The sequence below is a fragment of the Cottoperca gobio genome, chromosome 4 (genome assembly GCF_900634415.1).
Source record: "Cottoperca gobio chromosome 4, fCotGob3.1, whole genome shotgun sequence".
NCBI lineage: Eukaryota > Metazoa > Chordata > Actinopteri > Perciformes > Bovichtidae > Cottoperca > Cottoperca gobio.
The window spans coordinates 5,775,390-5,800,192 of NC_041358.1; the positions used below are offsets into that span (position 1 = coordinate 5,775,390).

General features: G+C 39.8%; 3 protein-coding genes across 4 annotated transcripts in view; 1 reads left to right on the plus strand and 2 right to left on the minus strand.

Annotated features, from left to right (window-relative positions):
- The window catches only part of apc2 (APC regulator of WNT signaling pathway 2), a 29,617-nt gene extending 23,891 nt beyond the window's left edge, over positions 1-5,726 (plus strand). The window contains 1 exon segment of the mRNA XM_029429047.1: positions 170-5,726. Coding sequence (XP_029284907.1) covers positions 170-5,726 — 5,557 coding nt within the window.
- A 2,771-nt stretch (positions 5,727-8,497) lies between these two features.
- Positions 8,498-12,266, minus strand: c4h19orf25 (chromosome 4 C19orf25 homolog). Its single transcript, XM_029429049.1, has 3 exons — positions 12,014-12,266; positions 11,165-11,331; positions 8,498-11,010 (listed from the first exon to the last, which is right to left on the minus strand). The coding sequence occupies exons 2-3, from the start codon at positions 11,304-11,306 to the stop codon at positions 10,829-10,831; spliced, it is 324 nt and encodes a 107-aa protein (XP_029284909.1). The 5' UTR covers positions 11,307-11,331; positions 12,014-12,266; the 3' UTR covers positions 8,498-10,828.
- A 1,397-nt stretch (positions 12,267-13,663) lies between these two features.
- On the minus strand, positions 13,664-23,956 carry reep6 (receptor accessory protein 6). Of its 2 annotated transcripts, none has more exons than XM_029428857.1 (6): positions 23,746-23,956; positions 20,472-20,565; positions 19,585-19,723; positions 19,077-19,245; positions 18,846-18,976; positions 13,664-14,933 (listed from the first exon to the last, which is right to left on the minus strand). In XM_029428857.1, exons 1-6 carry the CDS (start codon positions 23,876-23,878, stop codon positions 14,922-14,924), a joined length of 678 nt encoding a protein of 225 aa, XP_029284717.1. In that variant the 5' UTR covers positions 23,879-23,956; the 3' UTR covers positions 13,664-14,921. The 2 variants fall into 2 exon arrangements, with proteins under 2 accessions (XP_029284717.1, XP_029284718.1); XM_029428858.1 differs by lacking the exon at positions 23,746-23,956 and adding an exon at positions 22,461-22,522.
- Between the last annotated feature and the right edge of the window lie 847 nt (positions 23,957-24,803).

Here is a 24,803-nt window from a genome sequence, read left to right on the forward strand (position 1 = left end):
GATGTACTGCTAACTATTGCATGCTTTACAAAACGGTGAAAGGTAAAGTATGTGACTTGTAGTACAATGGGCTAAAACATGCCAAACCACCAGCACAGACCTTCAACAATAACTACAGAAAGTAATAATTTGCAATGTATTAAAATGTATTTTGCTTTCTTACTTCAAGGCAAATCCTCAGGGACCACAACTGCCTCCAGACTCTGCTGCAGCACCTGCGCTCCCACAGCCTGACCATAGTGAGCAACGCCTGCGGGACTCTCTGGAACCTTTCTGCTCGAAGTCCGAAAGACCAAGAGTTGCTGTGGGACCTCGGGGCAGTGAGCATGCTGCGCAACCTTATCCACTCCAAGCACAAGATGATAGCCATGGGCAGCGCCGCAGCTTTAAGAAATCTCCTCACTAATCGACCCCTGAAATATAAAGATGCTGCCGTAGTATCCCCGGGCTCCTGCATGCCCTCACTCTACATGAGAAAGCAGAAGGCTCTGGAGGCGGAGCTGGATGCCAAACACCTTGCAGAGACTTTTGATACCCTAGAGAAACAGAGCCCCAAGCACCTGACCCTCAACAAGCCGCTACGGCACATTGAGAGTCTGGCGAAGGATTACGCATCCGATTCTGGTTGTTTTGATGATGATGAGGCGCCCAACATCTCCAGTAGCCTGGACACGGGGAGCTTCTCTATGCTTTCCATGTTCCTTACCAACTCTAACTTCCCGCAAAACCAACCACGCAAGATGGACAGTGAACCTGAGAGAGACGTAGACATGCCTCAGATGGTCGAGAAGAGACACGCTCCTTCTGACGATGTGATATCTGCTGCTGCAGAGAAGCTGGCAAAGAAGATCACCAACACGGTTGCTAAGATAGACAGGTTAGTGGAGGACATTACCATGCAAACATCTTCTGAGGACAGTTTTAGCCTCAGCTCTGAAGACCACCTGGCAGACTGGCCTTATGGTCTGGATGAACTCAATGAAGCGCGGGCAAAATCATGTTCCCCCTGCCGTCTCTCTGAAACAAGCAGCTTGGCCCACAAGGAACGCCTCAGTAGAGCCCACGCCCTCTTGCGCCTCAAAACTGCCCATACAAGTGTATCAACAGACAGCCTAAATAGTGGAAGCACCAGTGATGGCTACTGCGGCAGCAAAGACCAGATGCGACCTGCTCCAAGAACTATAATGATGCAACAACGACCCAACCAGCTTGATCTCAAGGTGGCTCATCAAGATTACCTTAACGTAGGACCTGCTGCCTTCAATGAGACTAACCATCAAGATATTCCGGAGAGAGATTTTGTGGACAACAAAGATGTGAGAGCTCTAGAACTCAGCAGCACAGATGCAGAAAAGAACCAGGATCAACCTGTACAAACACCTGTCAGTGCATCCACTAAACTCTCCTCTGATGTCAGCATGACTTCAATTAAACTGTCTCCTTCTTATCAACAGGTTCCGCTCATTCAGAGTGTGGCCAAATTTGGTGTAGCAAAGACGACTATCAATGTCCAGGCTGCCCAAGCAATGAGGAGGCAAGCATGGGTACCTACTGGGATGACTGGGGGTAGTATTACAAAATTTTCTCCAATGACATCCACCAGAAGCCCAACTATCGGGCCGATGGAGACAGTCCAGAAATACTCGGTGGAGAACACCCCAATTTGCTTCTCCCGCTGCAGTTCACTGTCCTCCCTCTCTTCTGGCGATGGAGCATTGGATGGACAAAGTGAGAATGAGCTGGAGAGTGACTCGTCATTAGAAATAATCGAAGTGGAGGATGGAGAAGTGGTGAAGAGAGATGAAGAGGATGAAACCTTGGAGGATCTGAGTGACAGTCAGCTGCTGATGACTGACTCAAAAACCTTTCCTAGCAAAGAGACCGATCCCATTGAGATTCCCTGTCCTGCCAAAAGGGAGAAGGTGTTTATTAGAGGAGCTTCCCCTGCCATACTTGAAGACAGATCTCCATCCAGTTCATCTGAGAATTACATCCATGAGACACCCCTGGTAATGAGTCGCTGTAGCTCAGTCAGTTCACTGGGAAGCTTTGAGTCTCCCTCTATTGCCAGCTCAATCCAAAGTGATCCATGCAGTGAGATGATTGATGGAACAATAAGCCCTAGTGATCTTCCTGACAGCCCAGGGCAAACCATGCCTCCTAGTCGAAGTAAAACTCCATGTTGCGTTGAGTCAAATGGACCAGAAACACAGGCCACAGGAATAGCAGGTCAATGGGAAAGCAGCCTACGAAAGTTCATGGAGATTGCAGACTCCAAAGAGAGGTTTAACCTTCCTCCTGACCTGGACACAATGATCTACTTCACAGTGGAAAAGCCAACTGAGAACTTCTCTTGTGCTTCGAGTTTAAGTGCCCTGCCTCTTCACGAACACTACATACAAAAAGATGTTGAGCTGAAATTGACCCCCCTATTCCAGCAAAATGACAAAGATCTTCCTTTCCCTGATGAGGATGAGCAAGGATTTGACCATGGTGAGAGATATAGTGAGGGCAACTCAGACGATGACATAGAAATCTTAAAGGAATGCATTAACTCAGCAATGCCCTCCAAGTTCAGAAAAGTAAGACCTTCCCTGATGACCACCATCCCTCCTCATGTTCTTAATTCTCAGATTCGAAAACAGATACATCTTCCAGTGTACATGATGCTTCCAAATGGAAAAACCCAAATATGTCCTGGGAGGAGGATTGTCATCCCACAAAAGGACTTCATATTTGATGATTCATCCTTCACTGATTCTGCTGAAGGTACACCAGTCAACTTCTCCAGCACAACATCGCTAAGTGACGAAACACTTCAGTATCCAGTGAAGGAGAGGGGGGCTAACGACTGCACAGCTAGAGGTATGAACAAACAGGAATTGCTCGACGATGAGGCAAAGAGGATAGAAGACTTAAGGATATTCTCACACTTCCATAAACCCAACAGAATGAACTACCCACCTGAGATACAAATGAACCGAACAACCAAACATATCATTCCCACTCAGAGGGTACTGTTGCAGAGCAAAGAGGTTGCAGACAGGGTGGCAAACCAAAGAAATCGTGATCAATCTCCAAACCAGCAAAAGAAGAGGCAAGGTCAAGGCCCAGTCAGGAAACTAGAACTGCCTGTCATTAAGCAAAAAAAAGACGGTAACCTTAATGTGGGATCACAAAAAGGAAAAGCAGTCTTTCGGCAAATTACCCATTCTTCAGAGGACAGTAACAGCTTCTATGATGATGAAAATGAAGCAATGAAACGAACAAGTAGAAAACAGATTAGGGAAGCAAGTAGAAATACTCTCTCCCGGAGCATGACAAATATTGGCAGGGTTGATCATTCCCAAGCAATGCCCAGAGGATTTTACAGGATAAAACAAAATCTGATAAAGGATGAATCGCTGGCATGTTACTCACTCAGCTCCTCACTTAGTTCACTGAGTGATGCCGAGTTTGAGGATCATAAATCAAAAGCCCAGCAAATATGGTATAAAAACAGACACAACAAAACACTGAATATGATGAAACAAAAAAACCCTATGAATATTCACAGCCAATACGAAGAGCCCAGCTCGCCAAGTTCTGTCAGCATGGATTCGGAGGATGACCTCCTTCAGAAATGCATAACATCTGCCATGCCCAAACAGAGACGGAAGCTTGCTGCCAGGAAGAAGAAAGCAGAAAATACTCAAAAACAAAAGGCCTCTGATGGGTGGAACATGGATGAGGAAATGGATATGGATGAGGAAATGGATAGTGATGATACAGCATGGGATAAAGATTCAGACCTCAATAGTGTTGAATGGAGAGCCATACAAGAAGGTGCTAATTGTGTTGTCACTGGACTGCAGGCTTCAAAGTCTGAGCAATCCTCTGAAGAGTCAGAATCCGTCCTGTCATTCATGTCAACATCCAGCTTTACACCCAAAGAAAGGAAATTTGCTAAAGACAAAAAGGCAAATAAACCTCTAGACTTCGCACAGCGCAAGCCAGTTCCAAACTTACCAATGGTTTTCAGAGGCAGGACAGTGATATATACACCGAAAAAGGAGACGGCTCCATCACAGAGACCTCCTCCTAGAAAAGTACCAGCCAAGACAGATGCTCCAAAGAACCCAAACCTTGCTCAGCACAGATCAAAGAGCCTTCACCGATTAGGTCGGCCCCAGGACATTGAACTGTCTTTGCCAAAGAGGAGCTCTACTCCACCTCCAAGGATACCAAAAAGTTCATCCTCTGGATCATCGCAAAGCTCTACACCATCCAAACACTCACAGAAGAAGATAACATCCCAAACTCAGTCAAATAAACCCAGCCAGAAAAAGAATGCTTCACCACCTAATAGCCCGCCAGCTAGTAGCCCCCCTGAAAGAAAAGGACGCTCTCCTGTTGTGAATCAAAATGAAAAGTCCCCTCCACCTAAAACTCAAAAGTCACCTGTCCGAATCCCTTTTATGCAAAATCCAGTTAGGCCAAGACCTCTGTCACCTCTGATAACTAACAAAATAACCACCACCCAAACTAATCAGGTCAATGGGAAACGGTTGCCCCCCACCAATCGATTTGGACTGGTCAGAATGACTTCTGTCCATTCAAGTGGCGGTGAGTCTGAGCGCAATGGATTCTTGAGACAGCTGACTTTCATTAAGGAAACGCAGAATGTGCTGAGACGTGAAGGCTCTCCACGTAACATGCCTGGATCTCAGAATGGATCCCCCCGCAGAGCAGTTCCTGGAGCTTCAGCTGTCTTCCTTTGCTCATCACGCTGTCAGGAACTCAAGATAGCTGTGCAAACCCCGAGAAGGGTGCAAGTAAAAGGTCAAAGACAGACAGAGCAAGTCCAGAGGCCAGATCGCGGCCTTCAGAAGCAGACTGCAAACCTCTCTAGAGCAACTTCCAGTGAAAGGGACCTATCTGCCAGGCGTCCAGCCAGGAGAACTAGCTCTGAAAGCCCCTCTAGGGTGGTTCAGCGTAACAGGCCTGGTAGAGTGTCCGGAGCAAGGCAGCAACAAGACAACGATACCTTTAAACGTCACGCCTCATCGCCGAGCTTAAACATACTGAGCCGAGTGACAAGCCGTTCTTCCCTCCGCTCTTCTTCATCCGATTCAAGTGGAAGAGCAAAGAGCGAGGATGATACAAAGAAGAAAGGGCAGAGATCTGCATCACGGCTAAATGACAGAGTCACCTGGAGGAGGATCAGAGATGAAGATGTACCTCAGATTTTGAAAAGCACTCTGCCAGCCAATGCATTGCCTCTGGTGCCTTCTCCTGACGGGGAACAGCCAAAGCCACCAGCTCTTCCAGGTAAACTGCCAACCATTCTACTTGCATCTCGCAAGACAAGTGATGCGACAGTCCAGACAGAAGATTTTTCGAACAACAAAACCAACTCGAGCACCTCTCCAACGGTTGAAACCGCTCAGGTGATCTCAGAGGAAGTGGCACGCTTTGCACTACTTAGAAAGATTAGTGCCACCTCTGGAAGCAACATCCAAGATGGAGATTCAGATGTCTCCCTGAGGAGCCACACCACCATCTCCACAGGAACGTCAGACACCCACGTGAGTGGAGTTGTCCATTTCCGCCAAGGATCCCCCAGCAAGGCAGCCCGAATCACTCCATTTAATTACACCCCAAGCCCCATTTCCTGCTGCCTGCAAGACACGCAGAGCCAAGCAGCCACAATCAATGGAAAGTCAGGGGGAAAAAGTGAGTCGTAGGACGTTTAGTGAATTACTGAACAACATGGATTACTTTACTGTGTTCCTGAAAGAAACTCAGGTGGACAGTTTAGGAGTGTGCTGGCCCTTATACCTCGGGTATTGACCCTTTAATTTCCCCATTTACTGCATTCAAATTTTTCTCTCTGAACAATTGATCACAGCTTCCATCTACCATTCACACAAGGTTGGATGTATGCATTGAGAAAGGTCTGACATGAACAGACCATCAATAACTTTAGAGATGTACTTCAGAGAAAAATCTCACATGAAACGGAAGTGCATCTTTTTGTACTTTTTTTGTATTTGTAGAATAATCATTGCCTGGTAGAAATGTAGTGAAAACATGAAGCAAAAGACTTGACTTCAGCACATAAATCATCATCGGTCTCCTGGACAGAATCGATAAAAGAACAATATTATGCAAACCTTTGAAGGATTACTCAGCTCAACTTTAACCTGAAAACATACAAACTGTGGCTGACTGTTGACAGACTCTCACAAAGGACGCAAATACACTGACATTAAGTATTTTTTACATACAGTACATCAACTCTTTGGGCCTTTTCCTCACCAATCAACTGAATTATGATACACTGTTAGCCTTTCATTTTCATACAGAGTTCAGTAGGGTTGGGGTGACATTTGTGATAAAATATTTCTTCAAATTAATAGTGCAATCACCTTCAATCTATTTGTCTTGTTCTTTCAACACTCTAGCTTTAAACGTCTAGATTATATTGTCATCTTGGACTGAGGTTAATGTGCATTAAAGGTTACAAGAACAAAAACGTCAAAACTAAAGTTTTAGCAAGAGATCAAAATTAAGTCATTTTGAAACTTTATTTAGTATTTTTTTGTACAAAAACATCCATTAGAGGCAACGGATTAACTATGAACTGCTAACTTGTAACTTTGTAAGAGTAAAATTTCTGTAAAACATAATTGAGAAGCTGTTTTAGGAAAAAAATAGTATTACCTCTATAATATATAGAGGTTATATATAAGCTCTCACGGTAGATGTTATATCTCCCAGCTCTACTTATATGTTTGAGAGTGCTCAAATGATTTATTTGAGGACATTTTTATCCCCAACACCTACTGTACTCTAGTTCCATCACTGCTGCAGAACATATAGCGAATCCTGTCATTTTCCAAACTATCAGCTGATTCTTGGTAACTTCACACTCTCCTGTACTCTTTGTCTTAATCAGTATTGTAAATAACATGCAGATATACAAAATCTTCAAAGCTTCCTAGTGGGCAAAAGAATCTCTGTATTGCTCGCTGACAGCATGCATATATATTCATTAACTGTATACACACACCTGTTAACATTGTGGACAATGGACGACATTGATGTTGTTATTGAGAGGAAAAACACTTTCTAAGGCCAGACGAGAGCATCACTAGCCATTTGTATTCAAGTGCCACAAAGACCTATAATGGTATGAACTGTCATCGCCGTAGATGATCATAGCGGCTACATACCTCTTTTCATCTAATACGAAGACATTATATTTGTGTTTGCTACTAGATTCAGGCACTGTTTGCTGTTGAGTATTTCCTGTTAAGTAAAGATTTTATTCAGTGATGGTTGGGCTTTCAAGTTGATGGACATGTCCTTAAAGAAGTCTTTATAATGTGTTAATATCTGCTTAACTGTGTTGCTGTAAAAGTAGTGATAGGTCGAGAAGAAGTTGAATATAACAAGGCGATAATTATTCTCTGTAGTTGTACCATCACTCCTCCATGTGTGCTTCTGGGAGATTAAGGACAGAAGAGTGCTGGACAGAACTAACATTCATCTACATGAAGTGGCTGTTTATTCATAAAAACAAGGTTGTGTATTTACCACCCTGACCCTACTGTAGTTCCTACACATGTTTTGATTATGAATAAAGCCTAAGTAGCATTTGAATGCAAACATCCAACTGGCCATTTAAGATATACAAGTGATACACCACCAAAATCTACTTTATCTTTTGAGTATAAGAAACTGTTTTAGGTGGATTTGAATGCATGAGAAATTCAAGTTTGTAAAAGTGTAGTTGTAGAAAAATGTCTACAGAAAATGTGTGCTCAAATGATAACAGAGAAAAAATGCTTTTGTGAAGATCTAAGTACAGATTTAAAGCAGAAACTTGCAGGTGACACTGACGTTACAAATGCAAACACACATTTAAGTTAAAAGTAAACATTTGGGCCAAAAAACCTGTGTTGATATAAGTATTACACAATTTATTATAATATACAACTTTTCGTACAGCTACAAACAAAGCTGAATAATATATTATATTACAATTTTTGATCCAATGTGAATGTGAACATGTTATCACATCACGTACACAAAGGTTACTTCTCAAAAAGCCATAAAGTAAATGATAGTTACGTCAGCTGTCCTGAGTCATGATCGTTTGTGAGTATTTATGTGAATAGTTACATTAAATGCACACCTGCTGTTGATTACAGCACTGTCGTGACTCAAGATGGCTCTTTCCATATCCTAGTGAATCAAATGTATCTATGAGAGGAGTAGACCGTAAGAAAAAAAGTGCTTTTGTTTCACCTCTATCCAGAGGAGAGGTATCAAATTAATTAGTTTACAAATTCTAAAAGCACAGAGTTTAAAATTATCTCTAAACATCATTTCACAAATTCTAAATCTTTTTGTCCCTTATTTGAGCCCATGACTGATGGCTTGAAAGGCTTAAACAGTTCGTTTGATACTTAAAGACAGATTTTGGGTGGGGAATCATTTTAACAGACCCTAAAAGTAAAAGTTAGGATGAAAATTGTGTGAATGAGACAGACGGAAGGTTTGTCTTCATGTTTAAAAGCCATCAGACAATCCTGGAAGTTAGTCCGCCATCACCATCGGCGACCTTGTTCACGCCTCGCTGAAGATGAGAGTTTATGTCCAAAATAATGCAGACGAGTTTAAATAAAAGTACCTTGTGCTTTGCATTTAGAGTTTTCAGATTCACAAATGTAATATTTAAATATTCTGATGGATAAAATTAATCTGGACATGAATATGACTAAATCCACTATCAAAACTGATAATTAGATACAATATCAGAGGACTCCGGAGCCTTTAGTTTTATGGACATGAGTTGGAGAGGTCTCGTGTCACCTGATATTAATGTTGGCGAGGTCCCAGCCTGTCGTGAACAAGGCCACAGAGGAGTTATGGTGCCATGTGAAATAGGCAAAGCAGCAGAGATGTCATTATAAATGTTTTCATCCAATAAAAAGTGACGTGTTTCATTAAACCGCTGTCGCCTTTCCTTTATACAGGTGCAGCTAAGAAAACTATAGAGAAGAGATGTGACAGAAAACATGTCATCAACCTAGTGCTTTTTATTTTGTTTTTGTCGTGACACAATGACTGACACCTTGTTAGGTAGGAGCTGTTCAGACTGAACATGAAGCCAGTTTTAGGAGGTGGAATATATACAAAACAATCAACACAAGAGAGGTATCGAGTGAAGATTGCATTTTGTCGCACTCAATGTCGTCTGTTGATGATGCTTTATCCGTTTCTCTACTTTTGGACTTCCCTTCCTAACATGCTTTACATGGAAGTGAGGGAGGACAAAATCCTCAGTCCTCTTTCAGTGCAAAAATATAAGTTATTTGAAGTTAATATGGGGCTTCAGCCATCTTAGTTAGACAGACTATCTTTAGACCATCTTTAAAAGTTAGTATTTAGTACTAAATACTAAAGTCCTCACTGAGCTGCAGAGGAGAGATAGTAACAAAAGAGGGAATTTTGCACTACAAACATTGCAACCTTGAATGATCTCTACTGATTTGACCAACTCAGGCTGCTGAAGCCTCAGGTGTGCTTCAAACAAGGACTGTGGATTTTGTCACGTTTGATCACGTACATTGAAAGAACATCAGGAAGACATCTTTTAAAGTCAGGTATGCACTTGAATAGTGCAAGTAAAACCTGTTTCAATGTTCGTAAGGGCACCAGACTTGAAAGAATGTGAACCTTTCCTTAAATCCTTCAATTAAATTTGAAATACCAAATGTTTTGCAGCAGATGTCGCCTTCTTAACTGCATCAGACAATTCAAAACAATGAAGGTTGTTTTTAAGCACAGATGCTTCATTGCGGTTCAATGCTGCATTAAGTTTAGTTTCTCTCATCTCTAAACATGACCACACAAGTTGAGACTTTAAAACTAATTAAAACTCTGGAATATTTAGGATTTAATTTCAGAAACGTACAGAACAAAGAATGAAAACCAAGAGAAATGTAAATTAACACGACTGAACAAACATTCCAGAAATAAAAAGAAGAAAATATTTACTTCACGTTTAGTCTGAACACATCAAAACACCTTACATAGATCTGATGAACAACAAGCGCTGAGATGACTACAGATCTGATGATTGACTGATCAGATCCTTTCACAAGTAAAACTACTGAAGATTCTCAAACAAGAGAAGTTGACAGCTTTCCCTCATTTCATGACAAATGTAATAGTTTTGTATATTTAATAAAATATGCAAATTTAACATCACTTCATTTAGTGTTGAGGCAGTGAAAAAAAAATTCAAACCGGTTTGATATTAACTATTAACAAACACCAGACCGGTATACCAAATGTTACCACTGTTTTTAACATGTTTCCGTCTGTATGGATGTGATGATCCAAGCAGACAGTGCACACACACCAAGCAGTACTTTAGTTTAGCTTTCTTTGAGACCATGTTCTCCCCTAAAACCACATGAACTTTCTAGTAAACAAGCACAACGTGTGCTATTTCGTATATTAAGTAATTCATTGAAGTAAATTGAAACATCAATTGACAGTTGATAATAAAAGCAATGATATCAGCCTTTTTTTTACCGTTGACTTTCAGCTTGATTAAGTTACTGCCAATTACAAAACCAACATTTCCTGCCGTAAACTTCAGCAACAACCCTCACAAACACACATATATTCCAGAGGTCAGGAGCTGCCAACACTGGGGCTTATTGGCTCAAGGGCACTGAACCACCAGGCCCTCTGCACGCAAAACAGTCACTTAAAAAGTCCCGGACAGAAAAGAAGAGGAGAGTCTCTAACAGAAGGTAGTGTAGAGTCAGAGGGTTTGACCTTTGACCTCTTCCACATCACTCTGGAGCTGCTCCCCCGCAGCTCTCAGCTCCTCCCTCTGGCGCAGCAGCCGACTTCGAGCCTCCTGCAGCTGCTCGTTCAGCTCCAGATACTGACGACACTGCTGGAACCTCAAGTCCACATCGCTGTCTGAGGGTCGGGACGAGTCTGAGTAGGGAACAGGAGAAGTAGTCAGTAAACTACAGGAAACCAGTCAGTAAACTACAGGAGAGACATTCATTAAACTACAGGAGAACCAGCCAGTAACCTACATGAGAAATAGTCAGTAAAATACAGGAGAAACTGTGTAGTCTGGATTCACCTTGTCCAGTCTTCTCCAGGATGCTAAAGACTGGGTCGTTGGGAGCGGCTCTGTTGATATCCTCCAGGATCTGGTCCACAGTGGGGGGATCAGGACGGCTGGGCAGAACCCCCCGCTTCTTATTTTTAGAACCAATATTCATTCTGCTGCAGACCCAGCTCCACCTTCTGCATCCATACACAAACATCACCAATTTCAGTTTAAGACTTTATAATGAGGAATTGACTAATTTGATAATTATGCTGTCAAAATAAACACGAAACTGACCCTGAATGTCTGCCACTTGTGTTCAACTGTGATACAAATATTATGCTGATTAACGTCGAATTTGAACTGATGTCATCCCTGTATAGTACAAATTCAGCCTATAGTCCTACACATGACGCCATCCCCAGACCTCTGTTTGTTTATCTTTTAAATGATGTGTTGTGTTTTACAGTCAGTAAAACACGGACTAAAATACGTTTCCGAATTACTACTAGTTACTCTTAATCAGATTCCAGAGTATCCATCTTGATGGAGATTACAATTGTATAACTTTAGCTTAGTGGTTTAGCGTTGTCTGTTTCTCAGTAAACATTAACCTATCGTGCAGCACAACACGCCGAGGACAACAATGCTAACTAGCTAGCCAAATCGGCCTGAACATGGACATTTGTTGAAGCACGGTGAAATATTTCTAAGCCGAACTTAACAAAAAGTCCTTAAGATTCATGAGACATATTCGGTAAAAACATTAGAAAGTATAATGTTTGCCCATCAGCAGTTATAGTTTAATTTTCATAACTGTTCAACGGAATCCGGCAAGTTGTTTGTACAAGCCAAAAGGATGCATTTGTCGGTGCTTACCAGTCGTCTTGCTGAAAGATAGCGGGTGAGTCTCAGTACTTATCCGTAATACCGGTCTCCTGGAACTTACACAGGACTGGAGGACGATAAATGACCAAAATGCTGCTGTAAAATCCAAAAATGTTTGACAAACACGAGCCAAAGCTGCTGGATGGATAGACGTACTGCACATACGTCATCGTGTTACCTGCCACGTCAGTGCGTCGACAATAGACGCACTGAGGCCACCCTCCCATGAAACGTCATACATTCTAGTCCCAGTGGATTCTTGTTAAAGGCTCTTACTGATAAATGACATACTGTATACTATTATATAGTCTTCTCAGTTACTTAAAATGAAAAGTGAACACAAATGCACATTTGTATTTTAAATATATAGATATGTATTGATTAAATACCCATATATGTTATGTATTATGGATGGCTACTTAAATTATATTTATAAAAGTCATATTTATAAGTATAATTATGATTAACAAAGATTGGGGTGGTATAAGATCAAAATGTATGTCCATATATGTAAATGTATATATATATATATATATATATATATATACACATACATACATATACTGTATATGTGTATTTACATATATTTACGATATATATATGTATATATGTGTAAATGTACATATATATATATATAAATTGCAGCTGAGTTTTTTTAGATCTCACTTCTAAATACTCGCCTTTCCTGGGAATGTCACCACAGACACTCAATATCGGATAGCCCATCATCTGTCGGCCTGACGAGATAAACCTCTGGGGGCCAGGGACAGTATTTCTGGCTTTCAGGTGCAGCCAGCGGATATCCGGACCAAGACTTCCTTTTCCATGCTCTGCTCATTATTTACAGTTTGAGTAGTTGAGAGACGGCGTCTACGATAAATCAAGGTCATTTTAAGCTAAATCATTGTCAGACGACAGCCGATAGGTTCCGGGATTGTATTTTGGCAAATGCAAATGCTCTTTTGCTCTCTACAAAGACTATTTACCTGCTGTCAACCAAGGCCCGTTCAAATATGATTATTCAATACTACTCAGACTACAAACACAAACCAGAACGCTTCCAATACTGTAAATATTATGCATTCATATGAGAATCTCTAGTAATAGATTACCCAGCTCGTAATATTGCAAATACAATTTCATCAGTGGGCCATAGACTCAATCATGATTGTGTTACCTCATCCAGCGATAGATAGTGACTGAACAGATATTAATTTAAATCAAAAGCTTAAAGATTATTACTTTAAAGAAAGAGATGAAAAGGGTTAAAAATCAATTTCACAGCCCTGTGAGGCTGTAATGACATTACACAGCAGACGGAAAACTCATTGACAACTTTGCTGTTCATAGTATGAATAAAGTATAGTAAAAACTGCAAAACTAATGACATTCCTGCCCGGAGAATGTATGACCATCAGCCTCAGCAGTACTTTTCACTGCTAATTTCCAAATATACAGTTTAGTAGTTTAGTAGTGTTGGTTTGCTCTGATCTTATGCGTAAGTACTTCATGAGACAGAGAAGTCAAGCATTTTGTTTCATTCTGATTAGCACTTTTGTATTTATTGTCATATCAAGGACGTAATCTCATTTATATTTATAAACAAAACGCCTTGAGATTGCTTTTAGCTTTGACAGGCGCTTTACAAATACAATTTATTATTATTATTATTATTATTATTATTATTATTATTTTATTATTATTATTACAAAACAAAATAATATAAATAATAATAATCAAATAATAATGTAATCAAAACATTAATTACGACACACAGTGTCACTGATGCAAAGCACCCAAAGCCAGGTCCAGCAGAAAATGTGCGATTGCAGAGCTGCAGCACCTGCAGGTATTGAAGTGCACCGTCTCTCTATAAAAAGGAAACTTACTTTCCCCACCTGGAGGCAGAGGTGTTAAATATGAAACCGAAAAAGACACACAAATAAACAGCAACTATAAAAAAGAAAGAAAGTGCAGCTGTAATCCCCTCACTGCCTGCAGGTGTTAAAATCTCTGCAGCTGTTATTTGTTCTGTCTGTAGGAGGCAACGTTGACGTGTCTACACCAGGGGTCTTCAACGTTTTTCAGGCCAAGGACTCCCAAACTGATGGAGAGATGGAGCAGGGACCCCCTACTATATTTATTGTATAAAATTGTGTTTTATATTAAACTGTGCCTAATGCCAATATAAACATAGATACCCTGTTATTGTGCATTCTCTACTAAGCTATTTAATTAATACCGAATTTACTGACTGAAAGATAACGTCTTCTGCCTCCATTTATCCGTTCGCTACACTATGTTAGATTCATGTTAATGTGTATTTAAAGACATTTAAATTTGTGGAAAGAAAATTTGTTGAAAAAAAAATGAATTTAAAATTGTCTAATCAACCAAAAACGTTGCGACCCCCCTGCAGCACCTCTGTGGAACCCCTAGGGGTCGCATACCCCCTGTTGAAGACCTGTGGTCTACACCACAGACTGTATAAAATACATCTGCAGGTCTAAACTGCTGCTCCTGTGACTTTATACGTGTGGCATACCTGGAGAATTTGCAGCCTGCTAAAAGTGAGCAGGTGAGTTTGTGAGTTAGTTGTGAGACAGTTTCAGGTGCTTCGCATCTAAAAAATTTAAAACATTAACATCCAACTGACCCCCAAAAAATCATTAATAAATATAAATAAATACAAATAAAAATAATAAATTGTGGTTGTAAAATCATTCTGTTTGCAGAGTAGGTCTAAGTTTTTACTTTTAAGACTTAACAGACTTGTATATAAATATAACATATCTGATATAAAAAGGAAATCAGTCTTTTTCACAGCAGATATTCTTCTCGTTGAGATCTCTGATGATGAAGAGACAAATCTTCGCTCTCTGCTCCTCTTCTTCTGCTGCTATCTGAAGGTCTGGAAACACGAGATAATGCATTATTTAATGAGTTTGTGAGTTCCTAATAATTTCCTGATAATATTTCTTATAATTTCCAAGGAAGTCTCCCGGAATAAAACACTAATTATTGGTTCAATAGAGACAGTGTTCAGGAAATAATTCATTATTAGTGTATTTTAGTCAGTGCACAGTAGATCAGATTTTTTTTAAAGCAAAATGTATCCAAAAATTCATCGACATTTACTTTGGTTTAATTTGAGAATCAGGAAACTGCTTTGAAAATTATTTGGAAAATAAAGACCTGTGAAATAAAACTTAATCAAACGCAAATCATTCATCATTTACAATTTTGGTGGAGCTACATTTTTGTTGATACTTTAATCACAGATTAAGACTTTAAATCCTGAATTTGCAATAAGACATTGATGAGTGTAATCTTGTGATTTTGAACAAATCTCTCACTCAAATGAGGTTTTATGAACTGATCGTATGCACAGTATTAACACATTGTACCTGTTGGCTACATTCAATCAAATCATTGATTCGTAGTAGTAGCGGCACAGTGGAGGTAGTAATAGTGGGCTACAAGTAGTTCTGATAGTGTTGATATACTAAAAGTAGGAATAGTTGACACTAAAATGTATTCTTTTTTTATCCACACAATATCAGCTTTGTTCCCCCATTACAACAATTTTACTCTGTGATCAATTATTTATTTTTTTAAGTCAACATTGAAGTGAAGTTTGTTGTTTGATGTTAAGATCATGAACAAGCAAAACAACATTGTTTACCCCGGTCCTTCCTCTACAGAATGACACATTTTTCATCATAACAATATATTTTTTAAACGTAACAATCAAAAAGCAAGCATAAGTATATATACTGTATCCTTAATGTTTTGTTTTTTTCACAATCTACGACTTACCGTCAGTCTACACTGAGCTCATCCTGACGTGCAGACATAGTACAACAGACACACAAGCAGCAATTAAAAACAAGTAAGACTTCCTTCACTTTTAAAGAAAACATCTCTACTACTACGACTTCTGCTACTACTGTAGTCCTCCCTTTACATGAAGGCATTTCTATAACTGATTTTATTTTCTATTCATTACAATAAAGAAATTAGAAATTTTTGAAAATGTTTTAACATTTAACATCAAATGGCTAAAAAGCAGAAAAATCACCTGTACACCAAATTTTTCCATCAGGTTGCCACTGACAAATAAAAGATTAGTATTTTACAAAACATTTTACTTGATAGTCAACTTCAAAGAACTTCAAAGTTCATCTATATCTAAAAAAAGAAACAATTGGCTTATAAGTAATAATCATTACATTCAAAAGTGTCAATATATTTAGTGATTACTTCTATGTAGTTTTACACTTATGGTAATAAAGACGAAGATATTATTATTGCGTTGGCTAATGTTAGCTAAAGTTACAGTTTCACAGGCTAAATGTACAGGCTGCTCAGCTCTAATTTTAATTGTTCACAATCTGATAGCTGTCGGTTAGTATTACACTACTTAGTTTAAGCGCAAAAGGCCGAGTATGTCTATCTGCGGGTCAACAGTAGGCCTACTACACGACAGGCCCCCGAAACGGTTGCACTTCGGTTTTGTTTAGACACCAAAACTACTTTATTCCTGGAAGTTATCTCAGCGGGCGTGTCGTGTAGTAAAATGGGCGTGTCGTCTAGTCTGCGAGACTACAAATAGACCTTTTTCCACTGGGCTGGAAAACGATGTGCACAATCAGCTAACACTAGTCTCAACTCTGTGATTGTTTTTAGCAGTAAAAACCATCAATCCATTCACTAACTTTTAAAGCATCAAAACTAAATCGATTGGTTTCCAGACACCAGCCAAAAGTTTCAGCAGTTTAGTAGTTTTGCTAACTCATGAAATGAACGACTTAACAAGCCTGTTGACAGCATGGATAGTTTCCTTGATTTTATGAGGCTAACTGGGTGCAAAGGGTCATCAAATGGTGTGGCACTTTATGTTTTAAGGGGATCATTGTTGCAATGGCACACTCTGGATAAAACCCTACATGTGTTTTGATGATCTTGTTTCTAGGTTTAACTCATCTGTCTGGTAGAACTCAAACTGGTCTTGCTGATGTTTTCAGCTGAAGCCCCCAAAATGTTGGTAAATGCCACCCACAAGGATCAATATTGGGTCTTTAGTCTGTGCCATGCCATTGTTCCGAAGGCCAATTGTTCTGAAACCCCAATGGTCCAAAAAATGTCCTATTGGGCCGAAAGCCCATTTGTTCTACAGCCAGTTACCCCGAAAACAAGCCCCCATTGTTCAGAAGGCCCATTGCTCTGAAAATACACACTCTCCCTGCAAAAAAACAGAAGCACATGGCTAATTATTATGCAGAGGGACGGTGAAGGCTTGACCCACCCTACTATGCCTCTCATTGGCTTAACATGATATTCTTACCCTAAACTTAACCATCTCACTCCTCATGCCTAATCCTAACCAACCTGATCAACAAAGGCAACGAGTACTAGCCAATGAGGCAGAGTAGGGTGAGTCATGCGTTTGTCACAGTAGCAGTAGCAGAGTGTGTATTTTGGGAGTCATGGGCCTTCGGAACATAGGGTGTTTGTTTTTGGGTTAACAGACCATCGGACAAATGGGCTTTCGATCCAATGGGACAATATGGAATAATTGTGTCTATGCATCAATGGACAGTCCCCTTCACTCTATAGGTCAATCATGTTTCTTTTCCAGGAAACAATCTCTCTCTCAAACTTATTTTATTTTTACTGTCTCCATGTTGGAGCCAGTAGCTGTTGATGTCTCTCAGCACTGATAGTACTAGTCTACTTAAGAGCAGCAGGTTATGAGAGGGGGTGTTAGAATCCTTCAGGTCTGTTCATGTCTTCATAGATGATCCTGTCAGCTCCATCTGCTGCTACAGTCAAATCTGCAGCCCAGAACCAAAAGAAAGCTGCTTTATTTTTAAACCAACCACAGCACTGATGGTCTACGAGGGTCACTGAGGTTCATACGAATTCTCTTCCACCACCACACCACATTCACTACTAACACCAAACCAGTTGACTTACCATCCTGGTTAACCCAGGAAAGGCTGTATTAGGTAAAAGGACAACTGAGTTAGCAAATTTAGTCCTCATCTCTAATCTGAATGTAGGCTACAAACATAAAAATCTTTATGTTATATAAACCAGCATTTTATCAATGAAGATGAATACATATTTAACTATGAACGCAAACTGCTATAGTAGTAGAACTGCATTGGGACTAGCAGATATTAAGTTCTGAAGACTAAACTTCTGCTAGCGTTCCCCAATTGCAATCATTACAGCGACAATAAGAAAGTATTGGACAGAACAAACAACATAGGCTACTTATGTCGCAATTAAATAAATTAATGTCACTGGATTCGCTGTGATCAGTAGATTTGCGGGTAAATCTGAAGTAAATCGTTTACCCTCAGTTAAAATTAGATGAACTCTGAAACGCAAATTAGCAACCAGTCAACATCTCTGATAAACAAGCATGAAAATGAATGAAAGGTGAACTCGGAATATTTGATAAAACAAGCACACATTGAGTCTAAGAGGTCTCCAGCCGAATCTACAAATACCAGCCCAATTTGTTTTAAACACAGAAACTGCAACTTTGAACAGACCCTAATACAGCAAGGTGCTACACATCTACATGCTATACCTCTACCAGGGACAGAGAGATTGTCAGGGTTAGAGGGATGAAGTGGTACATGGGAGATTCTGAACTGGAGTCAGAACATGGCTAGCTTAGCATAAAGGCTGAAGAAGGGGAGGAACAGAAAGCCTGGCTCTGTCCAAAGTTCAGTTCATTTGAAGCATACTGAGACCTTTAAGAGGGACTAACTGTCAGGAGGCGGGGAAGCAGCTGGGGTTTACGTACTGGTCGTTCTTCACTCGACTCTGATGGAGCTACTACAGCTGTTGATGAACTCGGTAAACTTTTGACTTCAGGTTGAGTGGTCGACAGCACTGGAGTCACCATAGCTTTGTTCTTCATCAGAGTGCACAGGACTGAAGAGAAGGAAAAAAAAGAATATTCAATATGATATTCTTAGAAAAAGCTTAATTCTGGTGCGTAACCACAAGGTACTGGCGTTGAACTGGGTTGTACCTTCTCTGGTGAGGTTCTCGGCGGCACTCATGGCCCTCCCGCCGATGTCGCTCACCATGTTGTCCACCATCGCCTCGTGGCGGAGAAAGACGGGGCGAATCACTTTGTTGTAGATTATCTGGGAGCCGTTCCACGCTATCGGAGCCATGCACCACAACAGGAAAAGACACTGGAGCCACAAAGGACAGACATGGAATTACTCGGTTTACTAGACAAATACTTATTTATGTACATCTTGATATCATTAGTCACAGCCTGGTTTGAGACCTTCGAATACATCTTTGATTTTGTAGAGCGATTCTAACTTGTGTAAGTGGCTAGAATTTAAATATTGAGGTTACAACAAGCACTTAAAGCAGGTCACAGCTTGTATTAGGATTGGTTGACAATAAACTTGACTTTGTAGTGTTAGAGGTCAATTAAACGTACGCCGAATTCTGTTAGAATGATACTAAGGTAAGGTTACAATCATTTGCTGATTATCATTGGTTCATCAGTGTTTTATCACCTTAAAAGCATAGTAGAATGGGAACCAGAAGAGGAAAATATCGGAGAAGAACTCGCCCAGGCTGAAGACACCATACACCACCCAGTATGTCAGCCATTTTGTGTCGTCTTCTTTGGTCGGACTTTCGAGGGCTTTGACTCTGCAGATACAAGTGGTAACAGTCTGTCAGAATGTTTCAGGTGAGCGGTGAAATACATTTATCTTTTAAATACCATCAGAACTATCGTAAAATTGCAACTTCGACATAAAGCTAAATCTCAGTAGAGCTTTGGTGAAGGCTTCCAGTTCATTGCTACAACCAGAGTTTGAAGAAGTATTAAGATCCTTCCTAAGGGTCACATGATACATCTGAAGGAGACAGAAAAGAAAGGGAAAAAAAGATGATACAAATACTTGTGATCCACATGATACGAATAATTGTGTTTTACTTTTCTCAAATATTTGGGAGGAACTTCTAACAACTCATGGTCACGAACCAATAAGGTTGAAAACTATTGGTTTAATCTTTAACAATTTGTAGTATGTTATAAGCTTATCGTATGTTTCTTTTACGTAAAACCTTAATCTCAAAAGTAACTAGTGACTAAAGCTGTTAAATGAATGTAGTGCAGTAAAAGGTACCACTGGCCATAACATGTGCGCATGATTGTTGTAAGACTTCATGGCTTTATGCAGAACACCTGAAACCAGAACAGCCAACAATTTTTTAATGTTAGCATCTAGCTCGGGATGTTTCTTACAGCAATGCATTCTGGGACTCATAGTTGATTTCTCTATTAAAATGGAGTCTTTTTCAGCCTTTCGTCTCGGACAAACAAGGAGAGTTTCAGGATTCTTTCATGTCAAACACAACAAGCAGATCTGTATCTTGATTTAAAAATACTCACGAATAATATGCTGGATAGACAAAACCAATCATGTTGCAGAGGAGGGCAGCACCATATCCATACACCAGGTAGAGTCCTGTCAGTGAGACGGCACCTGAACAAGACACACAGGAGACAGACCTCATGTCCACACTGATGCAGATATCTTTATATATTATATATTATATATATATATATATATATATATATATATATATATATATATATATATATATATATATATATATATATTTAAAACACCCTTGACTTATAGAAAGATGAATGTTTGCTCACAATGTTTAAATATGCCACACAAATATGCGTAGAAAGACCTTGAAGCAATGGTGTACCACATTTTGATTTGTACCAAAATGTACCAAAATGTATTATATATATATTCACTTACTTTCTATACATCCAGAACCTGCAACTTCACTGTTCACACTGTATGGATCAACTGAGCGACCACAACGTGGAGCTCATACTGGAGGTTTTGTACAGAGGCAATTCCAAAAAAGTTTATTCAACCAAGATAATCGCGTCCTCAACGATATCGTCAAAAAGAGGCCAATGCAACGTCACTTTGTGCACCTCTACTTTGAACAGAAAGGAATATGTAGGATACAGACAGTCTGATCCGTCTGTCCTGCAGGGTAGTTAAGTTTTATATGACAGCTCAGTTTGAGCCAAACTACAGTTTTAGCCAAAACATGTAAAATACAACTGCAGTAATATTAAAACAAGCTGACTACAGTTTATAACAGATTGTTTGAGGGCACCCATGTTGAGAAAACAAAAAGTGGAACTGTTCAAACAGACAACATTTCTGAACTAGCTGGGGACCTTTTCTTTTTCTTTAATGTCACCCGAGGTTAAAGGGCTACATACACATACAGGAACATATGAGCAATACCGCCAGCTGAAATAAAACACAAAAAACACGCTTCCTATTGCAACTGTAAGCGTTATTGTAAAAATAAAGAGTGCAATATAAGACAGAAGGCATGTAAACATACAGCACAACAACATCCATACTGTATACACACAGTTAACACATAGACATCGCATACACTGTGCACATGTATGCATATCCATATACACTTCACTTTAGCCTTTTAATGGTGATATGTTATACAATCTTTAATGCTGCTACTTTATGCCACTTTAAACTCATTTAAGTGATTTCATTCTGTACTGTTCATTTTAGCTATAACTGGTTTTATCATTGAATGTGTAAAGGTAACTTCGATAAATTTCAGTGTGTATTTTTGAAAAACCTGAGATCAAATAGATCGTTTTACCACGAGAAAAGTTTCTCTGATAAATGTGTTTCATGTTCTTTATACAATTAGTGGAAAATTGAAAGATTAAATAATATTATTGGAGGAAAACTGGCTTTAACCGATAGATTTCATAAATCCTAACAAACTGGGGTTTGTTTATGAAACGGGAAGACTACCAAGAATGGGTAGCAAAGGGAGTAAACCAGTTGAAAGGCCACAGGGGCCCATTATTGATCTCATGCTTTCAAAATATGGCTCTGATAGTTTAAAACATTTACAAGAATGGTGATGAATGTGCATGAATGTGAATGTCCCCTCTCTCCTCCCATTCCCTGTCTCTTTACTGTCAAACTGTGCAATAAATGCAAACATTTAAAAAAGAATATATAAAAACAAAAAAAGAATTCAGCCTCTAAAATGTATTATGGGCTGAAGCAGTACACGTGCGTTTTACAGGGTCAAACATTGATGTTAAAATCTCCGAGAATCATAAAGCTTTCAAATATGTGCAGAATTAAAGACAGAAGTCCATTTAATTCCCTGATGAAACTGAACTGGAAGGTATATAGAGCAACAAACACACATCAAATGTTTCCTTTAATAAGGAAGAAAATGACTGACCGACATAAAAACCATGAGGATTCTCCTTCAAACAGATATTCAGACAGACCTGAGCGTCTCAGTGAGCGCAGCAGGCCGACAGGAAGTGGAGTAAAAAGTGTCCTACCTCTGATCAGCTTATGTGGCTGTTCACACATGGAGGCCGGTCTGCTCTGCTGTCTCTCTCTGTGTGGATAATCTGCTTTAACTTTACAGCAGGAGGACGCGGAGAGAGTGGGGGACACTGTGCGGGACACTGTGCGCCAGGCACTACAGTGACATCATGTCAGTGTGTTACTGATCCACTGTATGAGCATCAGTGTTATGAATAGACTGCTGTTCACCGCTCAGTAAATGTCCTCGGCTGAATACTGCACCTAACAAAAGTCCTCAATATTTCTTCATCTTATTTATTTATCATACATGCACATGTTTGACCCAGAGCATTACGACAACAATGACCCCTTAAAACTACAACATCTCTGCACCTGACTGCCCCATAAAATATATAATAACTTTACGCAGGTGTCATATTTTTACTGTAGTCAATTCACATTTTTATGCAACACACATCTGAAACAAACGCTCAGTTCTTTTAAATCATGGCTTACAGCTGTATTTGGCACCACATTTTTGTAAATTTGAGACTATTTACTCACCTCTCACACTGCAATGTAGCTGCACTGTAATTTATATTCTACTGTTTGATTTATCTTATTCAATTTGAGCAAATTTTGTCTTCTATTTTTATTGTTTTACTTTTTAAAAATCTTATTGAATGTCTGTCTTTTGTAAAGCAGTTGGAATTGCCTTGTTACTATACAAATACACTTTAATTAAGGGCATTAATATACCAGAAAACTATTATTTGCTTTGTAAAATATAGTGGAATAATGTTGTCCATGCAGCACAAAGTGGATATAGGCAACGCAAAGAAATAATATTTTCTGGTATTTCTTTGGCACAGAGTTACATGTGGATGTCTCTTCCCCCTCTACCCTTCAGTGGGCCTAAATGTGCTGCAAAACCAAAACTATAGGAGCTCAAAGAAGCTGAAAAGTTGCACGGAGCTGCAGAGATGTTGACAGTCACAAACAATTCTTTTCACATCACATTTGATCCATCGTTATTATAAAACATTGATTACACCATTTTTACGATTACAACTTTAAAATCTGCTGCAGCACAAATGTTGACCCAGAAGACTTTGCAGGTGCATGTTTACGGGCAACAGCTTTTCACTGTAGCTAAATGTTCACAGGAGGATTAACTGAATCCTCTTCAGTTTCCCACTGACATGCAACAGGAAGGAAGACATGTTCTCAATATAAACAGAGCAACAGTAGAGTCCTAGATAAAGTATTTATGATGAACCTTTCAAAGTGAACAACAGACAAACAAACCTCACGTACCCACTACAATGATCTTCTTCCTTATCCCTGTTTTCTCCTCCAACTTCGCCAGAAAATCTGTCACAACGTTCTTCTCGTTCATAAAGTTGTCCACTCGGTTTTTGATGGACGAGAAGATTTCCATGATGCCCATGGTCCTCAAACAGGTCCTCAAATAACAGAGGATTTGGAGAAAGACGACCTGCAGTGGAGAGTAAAACACAGCAGTGTATGTAATCCTCCAACAGCAACAATCTGCTTTAATGCGGAGAGGAGGAGGGAGGGGGAGGAAGGGGGAGAGGAGGAGGGAGGGGGAGGAAGGAGGAGAGGAGGAGGAGGGAGGGAGGGGGAGTGGAGGGGGGATGAGGAGGAGGAGGGAGGGAGGATTTTCACTCATTAAAACCTTACAATACGATCTTACCAACAAACTGGTTCAATGCATTTATCATTTTAAATTATAGAAGTTAGAAGTAGCTAACATCACCAGCAAATGACAGTTTGAGAATGACCCCCGACCTCTCCTCTAGCGCCTCCCTCAGGACAAATTGTACATCTTTAGCTCCACTGCTGGCAAGACGGAAAAATTGGCTATATTGATGGTATGCGCCCAATGTGAGAGCTCAGTGAGAAAAGAAGGTGTTAAGATAAGCAAAATGAACAATGTCTTATTCATTAAGTTTACATAAGGAGCCCTATATAAAAATCCATACCATATGTAAATAACAAATATATGTTTTGATAACATGATCTCAAAGGTCATAAGAAGGTAGCATTTGCATCTGGAATGGATTACCTTGGTGCCATGAAGTCTGAGGCAATGGAATGTGAATCAATATATGTTGAGTTGTTCGTGCGTTACAAGGTGTTAGCATTGGTTCAGCTCTCCTATATAAGGGGCAAGATTGTCTTTGTCTGAGGAGCACTACGTGACTGTATGCTGGGAAGGCAAGCAGTGTTCTCATTATTTGTTTGTTGCGCAACGAAATAATAATGAATCAACTATATCTGTGTTTGTGTTTTATTGATTCCTCTCTGTTTAATACTACAATGTTGTGAGCGATAAATATCCTCGACAAAGG